Raw genomic sequence first — 14,659 nt, 5'->3', positions numbered from 1 at the left:
TTTTACTATTAAAACAACATTGGTAAAGAACTATATATTAACTATTGATCATATTTTTAAAAGAACAAGAAGACTTTGAGTGAACTGATACACAAAACATTGGTGCATCCAAATCGATCTCAAAGTGTCTCTCCTCACTCTACTTCTTTGGTTTTATCACAAATGTATGGTTACCTGAGTCATCACTACTAAAAGCCATCATCTTTTCTCTTTTCTTGCCTCCACTCATCAATCTACCCGACGAACTCGATGCAAGTGTCTTGTTACCGGTAGCACCACTTTTGGAAGCACTCGATTCAAAACTTTCATCTTTTTTGGAATTTTGACTAAATGAACTCACATTGGGTGAGGCAGATCCATTGCCATTACTTGGGGAATTGGTGGAGGATGCAGTTGAGTATGGTGTAGACCCTATTTCACTGTTATTTGTATTTGCATATGGGTTGAACGCTCCATTTGTTGCCTTCTCGTAAGGAGATTGCTGAAGCGACGGCGGTCTCAATGGCTTTTGATCAACACTATCCACAAAATACCCGGAGTTGGTGGTAACAGGGGTACCACTATCTGAGGTTACATTTCCCGATTTAGGAGACGAAAGATAACCCGATGCCAATAGATATGGCGAAGCAAATCCACCCAGGTTTGATGAACCAGGAATTTGTGGAGTCTTTGGTGCATTCAAAGTACTTGTGCTATATCGGTTGTTTTGAGTATCAATCGACAATTTAGGTGGTATTCTATCGGGGGCTAAAGTCGACGATGAATACATTGACGCTTGGAATGATGAATCATTTCCAAAATCTTCATCCACCCTGATGTAACCTTTAGCTCGCAACTCTTCATCCTTCAGTTTGTTTTCTTCTCGAGTTTTGGCCAACATTTCTTGAGCTTTACTCAAACTAACAGTAGGAGTTGAGCAACTACTAACCACGGGTACTGAGTCATCAATATCTATAGTTGCCGTCATTAATGCCTTAATCCAACCTCGCATATCCGTTTCAGACTCAACAGCAAAATAGTGTGTCTTTGGTTGAGTGAATGTGAGACCCTTTTTGAATCCTGGTGCGGGAGGAACAAGTTTGAAGCAGTAGTTACCTGCCATTGTCGTCGATGCCACCATTGCTGCATACTTATCAGCTTTATCCAAATCTTCAGCTTCACTGTTGATGGGTATAACTTTATGAGCAGTGATATCAATCAACCCTTTTTCCCTCCTGTCTTTGAGTGAGGTAAAGTAGGACAATCTTGTACCGTGTAAAGTAAAATACCTGGATCTCCAAGCAAAAGTATTACCTGATCGTTTCGACATATAACCGCTAAAGTTTGCCGTTTTAATAGCCTCATCAGGCGTAATTTCACGAATACCTTCAGTAAAGGCAGATGTCTTCAGCTTTTTCGATCCTGTCAAATTACGAATGTTTTGGGTAGATGTTGTACGTAGACTTTTTAACCTCGAGGCGCCAGGACGGGTGTTGGAGAGATTTGCTTGTGAATCACTAGCAACACGCTTGTTTTCATCCCTCAATGCATCTGTAGATTTTGCCCTCTGTGACACTGATTTCAGTTTTTTTGGTGATAACCCGGCATCGTCTATATGTATTGGTGAACTTGGCAGATCAAGCAACTGTGACCTTCTCTTTGGGGAGTTTGTCATGGAGCTATTTTCGCGTCTTATTTGTGCTGGAGATATTAATTTATCATCATTGGACCAGCCATTCTCATCTCTTTGTAAATGTTTGCTTTGCAATTTGCCTTGTCCTTGGGTTGGTGTGCCATTTGGTTTCTCGCCATCCTCATTGCCCGAGAAGAACGAAAAAAGCGATGAGTGTCTTTTATGATTGTTTGATGCTGAAGGTCTCTTTTGATGAGAGTTGTTATTGGATGCCTGCGATACTTGTCTGCTATGTGATGCTTGATCGTAAACTGAAGAAGGAGGTCTTGAGAACCCATGAGTGGAAGCATTTGTGCGTGTAATGTACAAACCATTAGACTTTTCCTCATTATTAAATTGTGGTTGGCTTCCATATCCAAATTTGTAACCAGAATTGAGAGGACTATCCCCTAGAGGTGGCTGGGGGGCCTTTCTTGGCGAGGCAAACGAAGTCTCAGGATTATGCTTTGATAAATTCTCCACCGAAAGCGACCTATTTCTTAAATGTTTTATTGTTGAGTCTGAGGTATCTTCTAACAAAGCAGAAGGCATGAGTTCCTTTTGATTTTGATTTTCAGTTTCATTTGGTTGTAAAATATTTTGCTTGCTCAAGTTTGCAGCCTTTTCATCTATATCGGGATAAGTTGTATCCTCAGTAGGTGCTGAATTTAAAGTGGAGGAAGTTGTATCGGTTCTATTGATGGAGTTTACTCTTGATTGCAGCTTCAACTTTTGTGATCTAAGATTCATTTCCTTCAATTTTTCAACTTCCTTGTGAATTTCAAATCGAGTACCAAAAGAGTCAATATCCAATTCTTTTAAATGACCCAAATCCATTTCAAATAATATAGCTCCCGTGATTTTATGTTTTGCAAATTTACTAGCAATTTCAGGACTAAATCCTAAAACCAAGGCAAAATACGACGACACTTGCTTTGGAGTCCAAGCATGTGCTTGCAAAGGGTTCAAATCATCAGTCAACGACTGTTCAGATGGATTTCTAGCATGTACTTTATTGTAGTTTGTGTTGGAAGCTACGCTTGATTGTTTTGATTTGTAGTCATTGTTACCACTATTGCCGTATGTTGATTCATTAATTTGATGGCTCTCCCCTTGTATTTCCTTCAACGCTTTGTCAATTTCATCATTAATCATGGTGTCACCATTGGTACTAGTATCGTTAACCGATAGTTTCTCAAACGATTCCTGTAAAGGAACTGGAGTCGAATCTTGAGAAGTATTTGGATTCAATTTACTAGGTATGTTAGGTGCATTATGGGTATTAGGACCATTGTTATTGTTGTTATTATTTTCTATTGAGCTTGTGTTTTGTTGATGATCGCCATTATTGTGCATTTGTTTGCCTGGGGGTGTTAAAACTCTTCTTGATCTCGATCTTAATATAGTCTTTTCCTCATTGTTATTTGCTAATACTTGGGTAAAGCTCTTTGGATAAAGCCCCACAGCACCTGTCAACAAGTTTTTACCCATATACCAACCATCATTGTATTCATGGTCATCGGCTAAAACCTGTATCTTGTCACCAATTTTGAGACTAATTTCATCGCCTAGTCTGGCGTTAAATTGTTTTATACAAACATATGTTGCTCCATCCATCGTATATCTGGGAAAAGGGAGGGTGTGTTATGTGAGATGTGCGTGTGTATGAATGTGTTTGTTGTAAATTTAATTTGTTGTGGGTTCGGGGCAGTTGTGATAATATGTAGTTTATATCTTGTGTCACACCGTAGTTGAGTAGTAGTAATAGTAATTAGTGAGTTCAGGTTATAATCTTTAATGAAGGATCTAAAGTAGATGTATGTTGTATGTTGATGGTGGTGGTGGTGGTGTGTACTATCTTGTTGTTGTTGTTTTCTTATACGCCTCTATTTCTTTCTCATCAAAAGTTATTCTTGTAATTTTTTTTTTTTTCCGTTTTCATTTATTTTAAATTTTCACACACACACACAGACACAGACATAAACATTTCTTTTTTTTTCACTGTCTGTCTGTCTGTCTGTCTGTTTGCATTTTATCTTGTTACATTTTTATTTTATTTTAATTTATTTTGTTTCATACAACACAATAATACACGACCTTTTTCCTAATGACAAAAAAAGTGGAGAGGCAGATAGACACACGGAGATAAACCTTCTTTTTAAACAACCAACCATTTTTAGCACCAAAGGGTATTTAAACTCAAGCATAGTGTAGGTCCTTCTTAAGTTGTAATTGTGTTGTATATGATATTTAATATGTATTTCCATACACGTTTCTGTGTGTCTGTTTCCTCTACTAGAGTACTACACGGCAGGATACACAGACACAGACACAATACAACACGAAAAATATATTGAAAAAACAAAAAATGAAAAGAACGACAACAAATAATAACAAAAGATAATAAGTTTTCAAGGAACAGTTCTAGACCCGCTTTCTCCTCAAGTAGACTCATTTCTTACTTCAATATTCAACAGTGCATTAAATTTAAAGGAAAAGTTATTTTGTGAACTGGTATTCTGTCAAATTTTATACAACAGGTTAAACTAAGCATTTATCGTCAAATGCAGAACAGACAATTAATTCTTTGTTTGTCTCCTTTTGTACCACTAAATTTAAAAGTAATAATGTGTCGTAAAATTAATCACTAGAGATTGACACATATGTCTCTTTTTACGGCGTACTCTCAATAGTAATAAAAGCCTTAATATCTGAAGACAAATTTAAGGTCAAGGTTCGCATGTTACAAAGTGTATGAACTGATTGACTACTTACTAAGAAAAAAAATATCCCATGTTTGAGGTTTATGCCATCAATTTGCACCAATGTTGTACGAAAAACTCTCCCCTTTTTTTTATCGCCATGATGCACTTTTTTTAAAATATGTTAATTGAGTGAAGAGAGAAAACACTCTTAAACCTCTGCAGTTTAAAGTCAAGTTCCTCTTATATCAACATTTTCTACGGTGAAACTTTATTAAGTTTATATATATTTACAAGAGTTTCCCATGGTCACGTGATGTCGTAAATTGCATTATATGTCGTAACACCATATATATATATATATATATATGTATCTCTCTCCCTGTCATTATTTTGTTGAAAAGTTATGATGAAGATTATTTTAATTTTTGCCACACTGAAAAAGTAAAGAGTAAAAAGTAAAAAGATAAAGAGAGACAAAACAAAGAAGTTCAAAAATAATTTAAGGAAAATTTCTTTGATCTTTAATTCAATATATATATTGATTGTACCTTAACTTATACAAAGAAAATTAATTTTATATTCATTTGCAACAACCACTTCCCCCTACCATCACACCACCTTTCTCTTTACTAGGATAACAGTACTTTTGTTGGTTTGAGAAAAGAAGATACAGAGGAAGCAGTTGCAATAAACACTATTGAAGGGTGAAAGTGTATCTAAATACTACATTGTATATCGCAGGCAATAGAACAAAGTGACACACACACACACACATACACACTACAAAGTGATTGATTTGCATTATTCTATTGCTTTGAAAAGTCTACTTCTTAAGTCAAAGAAGCATTGCCATAGAAACTTATCAGACCCATAGTCTACATTTGCAAAAGGATCGTCTACTTTTCCCAACACAACTTAAAGGATGTCAAGCCACAATACGTTTAACAGGGCTTCCAACAGTGAGAAGAGTGCAACAAACCACAAGTCTGAAAATGAGACGGGTAACGATTTTGACGAGTCTCATCTTTCTGATGAAGATGATTCACTCTTACGACTTTCACAGCAAGCACAGCACAGGAAACTAAGCCAACAGCAACTTCTTAATGACGAGCCCATCGAACCACTGGATCCTATTGTCGCAGCTGACAATAGCAGCGCTATAGATGACGACGATTTTGAAAATGATGCAATTGTCGCAGAGGATGAAGACGAAGACGAAGACGAAGATGATGATTCGGCCCACAACGATCCCAATGCAGATGAGGAGTTGGAAATGCTTGAAACCGCAGATTTCTTACGTCAATTAATGCAGGCAAGAAGAATATCAGATATCAACCCAGGATCAGGTGATTCCGGCAACAACAACTACATCAACAGAAGGGATTCTGGTGCCAACGAAGAACAACATACAGAAAGGGACTTGAATGATACTCGGGCCGAATTTCTTCGTGCAATTGGTGCACTTTCAGGTGCAAGAAGAGGTGAGTCGTCTAATGATGCTCCTGCTAACAGAGCGAATGGAGATGCTGATGCCGACGGTGACAGTGGCAGCGGCAGAGGCAGTGGAGGTGGCATTGGCGGCGGAAATGGGCCTGCTGGGTTTGTTGATGTCATGCAAAGATTAATGGGTGGTGGAGTAATGTTTGGTGGTAACCCCAGCGAAGGTGAGAACATCGGAGCACTCATCAATAACTTGGAACAGAGAGAGGATACTTATATTATGCTTGAATCATTAAATCAAATTTCAGAAAACTTGCTAATGATGAATGGTTTAACAGCTGAACGTTTGATACCATCTAATAGATTGGCCAGAAGTCTAGTAAGTATAATGGATGATCCAAAGCTAGAGGATGAACTTGAATTACACTTGGTGGCATGCCGTTGCTTATACAACTTTTTAGAAGTTAATCAAGACTTCATCCATGATGCATTGAACAATAATGCTGTATCGGCATTGTGCAACAAGCTATTGGAGATAAAGTACATTGACCTTACCGAACAAGCATTACAGACACTTGAAATGATTTCAAGAGACCCCATTTCACACAACAGTATTATTTTGAATAGCGGATTGACAGCCTGTTTACAGTATCTTGATTTTCTAACTGTGCATGCTCAACGAAAGTGTTTAAGTATTGTGTCCAATTCTTGTACCAATATTTCGATATCGAACTTTGGAAAGGTCAAGGAAGCATTCAATGGTATAACCGATGTTGTTAGAGCTCATAATGACCAAAATGTGGTTGAAAATGCTTGGATCACAATTGCAAGAATTATTGAGTGCTTTAAAAATAAACCCGAATACTTGAATGAGCTCTTTTTAGGCAAAGAGTTGTTTTTCAAAGAATTGGTTAATGTCATTCTTGTTAGTTGCAACAAGTCGCTGAACACGAGTGCCGAGTCGGAACAAGTTGCTTTGTCTTATAGTTCATGCCTAAGTTTGATCCGATCATTGACAATATTAACCAGTGTTAGCATTGAGGTTTCCAAGATTTTATTGAGCGATTGTGACATTGGATCTATGATTGTAAAGGCATTAAATAAGTTTGCAAGATCGAGGGGTAATAAGTCAGGCGATGCAGTGAAACAAGAAGATGATGGTGCCACAGTTTCAATCGAAGCGTTGTTGGCAGCTCCCAAGGAACTAGTGTCTCAATTTTTGACATTGGTTGGTTATTTGTTGCCAATAAATTATCCACCTTCAAAAGCACTCTACTTGAAACCTGACTTTGAAGATTACGAGGAGAAAGAAAACATAAACCACAAAAGAGTTGAATTATGTACTGAGATCATTCACGACGATTACTGGAAATTTGTTAACGAAATTTGGACTTTTCTGATTTACAGCATTCAAGCAACAACCGATGTTGATATTAGGCGAAGAGGGTTTATCAACTTGTACCGAATTGTCAACTCTATAGAAGAGACCCAACTAGGACAAGTCAAGCATCATGAGCTTGTTTCTGGGCTCTTGGCTTCCGTTGTTAATCAATATCAACCGCAGGTTTTGCAAGGGTTGAAGCAAATATCGAATACCCGGAAACATGATGAGGATGTTGATATGCGGACCAGTGATCTCGAAGACTTTGATGACAATCAAGATCAACTTTCTAGTGGGGGAAGACATGATAATGGAAGTGACGAAGAGATGGATGATGGCACGAGTGAAATTGAAGAGGACGATGAAGAAGAACATGAAGACGAGGAAGACGAAGAAGATGAAGAAGACGAAGATGACGAGGATGGGGATGAAGAAGATGAAGAGGAAGAGGAAGATGATGAGGAAGATTACCCGGTGGTTACGAATCGCACCGAGGATGTCAAGAGCCTTAACTCAACAATGTTGATGCTAAGTGCATTAGAAATACTAAATGTTCTATTGAAAAAGGCCCCCAGCGTTTACTTACAACCCTTTGAAAGAGAAGGTTTGATGAAGGATGTTGCATTAATTTTGAAAAGCTCTTTGTCTGTAAAAAAGTTGTCAAGCTTGCAATCATCGCAGAATCATTTCCTGGCCTCATTTGCAAACAAATACATTGATGTTGAGTTCACCAAGGAATACGAGTTTAGATCCTCAATTAAAGACGTCTATCTGAAAATTAAAGCAGCAGCATCAGAGATCAACAAAGAATACAATAACGAAAAGATGTCACAAAGTAGTGAGCTATCTGAACATATGCAAATATTGTATCAAGTAAAGGATATTTTATCTGACACAAGGACTACCAAATTGTTTACGTATGACCAGTGGTTACAAGTTTGGGAACAGTTCAAGTTTTCCTTACAAGGTGCATCAAAGAAAGTGCATATTTCAAGTTTTGAGCTTATTTCTTCGGGAGTTATTACTCTGTTGACAGATTTGTTGACTTCCAATGACTCGGAATATGTTTTTGAATCTAGTCCCTGTTACCGTGCATTTATTGATTTGTTTTTCACTGATGATTGCTCCGATGCCAAATCGTTGGTACATCAATTACTTGAAGCTTTGACGAGGTCCGAATCGTTTGAAATTGTTTCAGCAGGAAGTCACAACTACCACTCTGCTTCATCTCGTGACCAGCAACAAGCAGCATTGATGGCAAATCAAATCAAGTTAAAGTTGAATTTAGATGGTGATTTGGGTGATCTCAAGATGCCAACTAATTTGCAAAATATGGTGGTGTCCGTGCATGCCATAGCTACATTTAAATCGATTCTTTCATTCTTAAAGCAGAGATTTCAATTTATGGAGCAGTTGAGCAATTTGGGGTCCAATAGAGGATCAAGTGATGATGCAGAAGCAGAAGGCAAGAAATCTGATTTTAGTTTGGAATTCTTGATTAATGGTGAAGTTATCCCTCTTGAAACGACCATATATGGTGCCATCTATAGATCAGCTCAAATCAAGCCGGATGAAATTGTTGATCCGAAAAAGATTTGGACAGGTGTTCATCAAATAACTTTTAGAAAAGTTAGTAGCGAAGTGAGTAACGAAGACGTTTTTGGCAATTACAATGGTACTGTTGATGATTCTGAGTTGACCACTTATGATGAGACAACAATTGGAGTTTTACAACTTTTGAAAGCTTTGTTTAAGATGAACACATTTGTGCATCATGGTGGTAGGCGAAGTGTACCCGTCAAAGATTTCATCAATTGGAAATTAACGGCGAAATTGAATAGACAATTGGAAGAACCTTTGGTAGTGGCTAGTGGCACATTACCTGGATGGAGCATACATTTGACAAAACAGTTTCCGTTTATATTCCCATTGGCAACACGGATATTCTTTTTCCAGTCTACATCGTTTGGCTATTCTCGTTTGATCCATCAATGGCAATTGAGAACGAACCAGGATTACGAAGATAATAGACGAAATGAGAGCACAAGCAACAATTCTGCTTATAATCAAAGACCACAATTGGGAAGACCAAATAGACACAAGGTGAGAATTTCGAGAAAGATGATGTTGCAAAGTGCTTTGAAAGTGTTGGGCATGTATGGAACGACACCGGGCATTTTGGAGATTGAATATTTTGATGAGGTTGGATCTGGACTAGGACCAACATTGGAGTTTTACTCAACTGTATCCAAGGAGTTTTCCAAGCGTAAGTTGAAGTTGTGGAGAGATGAGAATAGGTACGATGGTGATGGTGATGGATACGTGGAGAATAAGAATGGCTTGTTTCCATCTCCAATGGATAAACAACAGGTTAACAATGAGAACGGGAAAAAGATTTTGTATTTCTTTTCATCACTAGGCAAGTTTATTGCCCGGGCTTTGTTGGATTCGAGGATTATTGATTTCAATTTCAATCCTGTTTTTCTCAAGTTGGTGCAACTTATAAACCAAAAGAGTACTTCACAATCACAACCATGGAACCAAAAAGTGATGAAAAAGATTGTTTCCTTGCAGAATTTAAAAATGGTTGATCCTGAATTGGCCAAGTCTTTACTGCATTTGCAAAAGTATGTTAATGCGTATGTCACGGTTCCTAAAGAGCAAAGAAATTTTATTGAAATTGATGGTGTCACAGTTGGCGAATTGGGAATTTATTTTGAATTACCCGGGTACCCCAAATACGAATTGATACCAAATGGCAGTGATACATTAGTTGAAGCCGATAATTTGGAGCTCTACATTACCAAAGTTCTCGAAAATACTTTATTTACGGGTGTGATTCATCAAGCCAAGGCGTTTATGGATGGATTTTCCAAAGTGTTTCCCATTAGTTCGTTGGTTATATTTTCGCCGCAAGAATTGGTTGAATTATTTGGCAATTGTGAAGAAGACTGGTCGTTTGATGCATTATCATCAGCAATTGTTGCTAATCACGGGTATAATAAAGATTCACCCGAAATCAAGGATTTGATCAATATTTTAATTGATTTCAATTTAGAAGACAAGCGACAATTTTTACAATTTCTTACTGGATCGCCCAAGTTGCCCATTGGCGGGTTTAAGGCGTTACGTCCAGAATTGACTGTGGTTCGAAAACACGCTGAAGATGGGTTGAAGGATGATGATTATTTACCTAGTGTTATGACGTGTGCCAATTATTTAAAGATCCCCAAGTATTCAAGTAAGGAAGTTTTGCGAGACAAATTGTTGCAAGCGGTTAAAGAAGGAGCTGGGGCATTTTTGTTGTCGTAGAGGGAAGAAGTAAAGGTTAGGTTTATGTTTATGTTTATGTTTATGTTTAGATTTAGTTTCTTTGGTTTGGAGCAAGAGAAAGAAGGGGGAGCGGAGGTAAATAGCATATTATAAATTATTTGAATGACGTGCGGCTTTTCATATTTTAACTCTTTTTTTTTAGTGTGTCAAAAGTAGTAGTAATTAGTGAGACTTTTTTTTTGAGTCAACGAAGGGAATGCAATTACCACTCTGAGAATAAAGACCTCATTCTTCCAAACCACTACGTCACAACTTACAACACATCTACAATGTCAGTCAAGTTTGAAGAATTGATCACATCATTGATCCAAAGTGCCCCATCGACCGAATTACCCGAAGTCATCCAATCGTTAAAGACTATATCCGGTGCATCCAAATCCACCATTGACGATGCATTGGCAGCATATATCAAGAACCACCCTATAGCTGTATCCGATTATATCATCAGCTCATTGAACAAAGACCCGCATTCATCCAAGTACATTGATTACATCAAGGAAGAGAAATTTACTTTTGATATAACCAAGCAAGAGATTGTTGATGTTGAATCGTATACCCCTAAAGTATCAGTTGATTCGCAATTGGTTTCGAAATTGCAACAATACGGCGATGATTATTTCCAGGATTATGCATTTACCATCATTCCTGAATCATCGCAAGATGCTTATACGATCATTATACTTGGTCAGAAATTAAATCAAGATAATTTTTACACAGGGATATGGCATAGTCAATACAAGATCAATGGTGATAAAATCACAGGTGCGATTGATTTAGATATTCATTATTTTGAAGACGGCAATGTGCGTTTGAAATACAATGAGGCTGATGTATCTGGTACTGGTATGACAAGTGCTAGTGATGTCGTTAATTTTATAAATCAAGCTGATAATGCTATTGAATTGAAATTGATTGACCAGTTTCAACATTTGAATCAACAATCGTTTAAGAATTTGAGAAGATTGTTGCCGGTGACTAGGTCTAAGATTAATTGGGGTAGTGCTATTGGAAACTATAGATTAGGTTCGGATGTAGTCAATAAGAAGTAAATGTTTTGATCTTTAAGATTTGATTTGATTGAATTGTTAGTTTTGTTTTGTTTTATTCTGTTCTGTTCTGTTCTGTTATGTTATGTTTTAATTTCTCGTAAATAAATAAGGGTTGACTTCTAACTTGTATTAGTAACTCCATAACCAAGGACAGATGATAGACACCATCCTCACCAACATCATTTCCGCCATCTAAAACAATTTAAACAACATCCAAACAACAAAAAACGCCAACAAAATGATCCCCACAATCCTTGTCAACCCAGCATTTCTATTCATCACATTGGTCAAATTACCCAGTGTCTGTTTAACCAGTTGCATCAAACTAGAGAAGTTTTCATTCAATTGATGTAAAAGCCCCGATTCTTGTTCTATTGAATCATGTATATCATTGTTTACTGTTGTTCTAAATTGATGTAATGTGTTGGCTAGCTGTTCGAATTTTTGGTTGTTTTGTTGTTCGCGGTGGGAGTAAAGGTTGCTGCTCATTATATGAAGTGAGGTGGGGTGGATATATAGTGGTTGCTTTCTGTTGAGTTTGCTGGAAAGGGAAGTTCTTTAAAGGTTCTCAACAGATGACCACAGGGCAGTACGTGCTTTTCTTTTCTTTTTTCTTGGCTTTTCATTTTGTCCTTCTGCGCTTTCGCTCTCCGGTGTAATAAAGGTATGAAGGTCTTGCAATATACCTGTACAAGAAACTAAATTCGTAAATGATGGATGTGTTTCAATTAAAGTCTACATCCTATACACTAATATCCAGAGTTACCAAAACCAGCGCTAGTGTTTTGTTGGTTTATATGTTGAGGATTGGGGTATGGGGGAAACTGTTGACCACTAAATTGAGCATTGTAACCTGTATTCTGCTGATACTGTGGTTGCGAAGCTGGTGGTTGTTGTTGCTGTTGCTGTGGGTGTGACTGTGATTGGGCAATATGATTGTACTGCTGTTGTTGTCCCGTAGGTTGCTGCAAGGATGGATGATGATACTGAGATTGTGGACCTGTTGCTTGTTGTTGATACTGCAAGTGAGTTGGTTCTAGTGCCTGCGGCTGTTGTTGTTGTTGTTGTTGTGGGAGTATCTGCGGTACCGTATGCGACGCAGCAGGATATGGAAGTTGGCTGTATGTACTTCCATTACCTTGTTTTGACCTATTACTAATCAGCTTATCCAACAACTCATTATATGACTTGACTTCGGAGTTCAATTGGGTATTCAATACACCCAATTCTTCTTGACGAACACTGTACTTATCTATAAGGCTACCCAATTGAATTCTTGACGATATAACATTATTGTATAGCTCAGTGACTTCATCTTCATTGATCAGTGATATGTCATTAGTAGACAAAATAGCTAATAACCGATCAATTTGTTTCTGATCCACATTCAACAATTTATTCTCCAATTCATGTTCTCGTGCCAACTCCTGTGGCGACTTGTTTACTATTGGAGTCACATAGTTCAAAGGAAAAATCCCAATTTTCCCGTTGGGTAATGATCCTCTCCACCAATCTCTATAAACTGACTCAATAACAGTAATCACATCCCCTTTCCTGAATGAGAGTTCATCCTCCTCATACGATATCAAATCATACAAAGCTCTAACTTTTGATACTGTTGCTACCGTCTGTGCTTCTTCCGATGCGGCCGGAGATGCAGCTCGTTGTTGACCTTGCGGTTGTTGCAGTTGATCACCACCCCTTGACTCTGGCAAGGGCTTGTTGTTTAAATATTGTTTCTTTAAATTCTGCTCATTCTCATACTCCTGCAATGACACTTTCAATACTCGTTGTAACTCTTCATCTTCCTTGTTCTTATCCTGTTGTGTTCTTTCTTGCTTTGCCGGCTTACTAGGACCTTGTTGGGCTTTAAAATATTGTGGATAATCGGTCTTTACTAAATTGTATGCATCATTCATTGGTTTCAATGATGGATCAGACTTGAAGCTCTTGTTCAATTGTTCAAGCACTTCAATTATTCTGTATTTGACAGTAATGTGTAATTTCTTGTCCAGCAATTTTTTGATAAGACAGTCTTGTAGAAAAGATTTACTGGCAATCTCTTGTTTCATTCGAGAACCGCAATTTTCAGCTATCGATACGAGCAACGATAATGATCTCAAGATTGTATTTGCATCCTTTGTAGATGTGATTTTTGTTTTCAATAAATTGACGGCTCTATTAGTTTCCAATTCAGGGTTAGATGATATCTTATCACACACATCAAGAATGTATTGCCAATTATCTGATGTAAGTGTAGGGTCAGTAGCCTTATTTATTAATGCATCTAATGAGGTCATGGTTGTGTTAGTGTGTGTTAGTGTTAGTGTTAGTGTGTGTTAGTGTTAGTGTTAGTGTGTGTGTGTGTGTGGTTAAGTATATTTGAGTCCAAAAGGTGATATTGCCACTTTGCTGATTTTGTTTCCTTTCGAATGATGTTTAAAGCTATATCGCTTTTTTATTTCCACACATTGTATGCAGTACTATACAAATTTAAATTTGGTTGCAAAATAGTTAATGCTTAAAACCATAAGTAAGCCTGGCATGAGCGACCACAATGAAAATGGAAGTCCATTGAAGGAAGTTCAACTTGCAACCAAAAAGACATGTTTCATTTTGCAAGATTTTCATCTCAATGTAGTTCAAATTGGCAGGGGGAAGGGGGAAATGAATGTGAACTCCATCTGATCTGGTTGAAACTGAAATGAACGACAAGATAATCAAAAAGAAAGGGCATAGTTATTTAATATTTATGTAGAGTAAAACTTGTAAAGCTGCCACCTGTTCTACAATTACTAAGTTGATGGCTCTTAAAAACACATAGCAATGTATCCCATAGAAAATTATTGAGACAGTTGGTAGCTCAAAATTCTCTCCTATTTTCATGCTCACTTTTAGAGATGTTTTATTTTGTGTTTCAATTTTGCTGTTGTTTTGATTTCTCTAGCGGAGACTACAACAATAACAATTAGTCTTGTGATGGAGATGCAGATGAAGAAGATGATGTCATGTGAGAGTTTTGTCTGAGCCACCGCAGGAACAAACGAACTAACTACCCCTATATCTCAGAACTAAAAGCATTTTTTACAATTACAATAAA

The 14,659-nt window shown here is 37.4% G+C and overlaps 4 protein-coding genes across 4 annotated transcripts; 2 read left to right on the top strand and 2 right to left on the bottom strand. All coding sequences in view use genetic code 12, as the record gives it.

The window, feature by feature from the left end:
- Positions 1–139: 139 nt before the first annotated feature.
- BOI2 (Boi2p) lies at positions 140–3,268 on the bottom strand (the record flags this gene model as incomplete). The annotated part of the gene is made up of 1 exon (XM_051814288.1): positions 140–3,268. One exon carries the CDS (start codon positions 3,266–3,268, stop codon positions 140–142), a length of 3,129 nt encoding a protein of 1,042 aa, XP_051672317.1.
- A 2,010-nt stretch (positions 3,269–5,278) lies between these two features.
- CANMA_002240 (putative ubiquitin-protein ligase) lies at positions 5,279–10,489 on the top strand (the record flags this gene model as incomplete). The annotated part of the gene is made up of 1 exon (XM_051814287.1): positions 5,279–10,489. The coding sequence occupies one exon, from the start codon at positions 5,279–5,281 to the stop codon at positions 10,487–10,489; it is 5,211 nt and encodes a 1,736-aa protein (XP_051672316.1).
- Positions 10,490–10,779: 290 nt separating this feature from the next.
- On the top strand, positions 10,780–11,559 carry CANMA_002239 (uncharacterized protein; the record flags this gene model as incomplete). Its single annotated transcript, XM_051814286.1, has 1 exon — positions 10,780–11,559. One exon carries the CDS (start codon positions 10,780–10,782, stop codon positions 11,557–11,559), a length of 780 nt encoding a protein of 259 aa, XP_051672315.1.
- A 749-nt stretch (positions 11,560–12,308) lies between these two features.
- On the bottom strand, positions 12,309–13,859 carry HSE1 (ESCRT-0 subunit protein; the record flags this gene model as incomplete). The annotated part of the gene is made up of 1 exon (XM_051814285.1): positions 12,309–13,859. The coding sequence occupies one exon, from the start codon at positions 13,857–13,859 to the stop codon at positions 12,309–12,311; it is 1,551 nt and encodes a 516-aa protein (XP_051672314.1).
- Between the last annotated feature and the right edge of the window lie 800 nt (positions 13,860–14,659).

The sequence above is a fragment of the Candida margitis genome (assembly GCF_024628925.1).
Source record: "Candida margitis strain CBS 14175 chromosome Unknown scaffold2, whole genome shotgun sequence".
In the NCBI taxonomy this organism is placed as follows: Eukaryota; Fungi; Ascomycota; class Pichiomycetes; order Serinales; family Debaryomycetaceae; genus Lodderomyces; species Lodderomyces margitis.
This window is presented reverse-complemented; position numbering and strand designations above follow the sequence as displayed.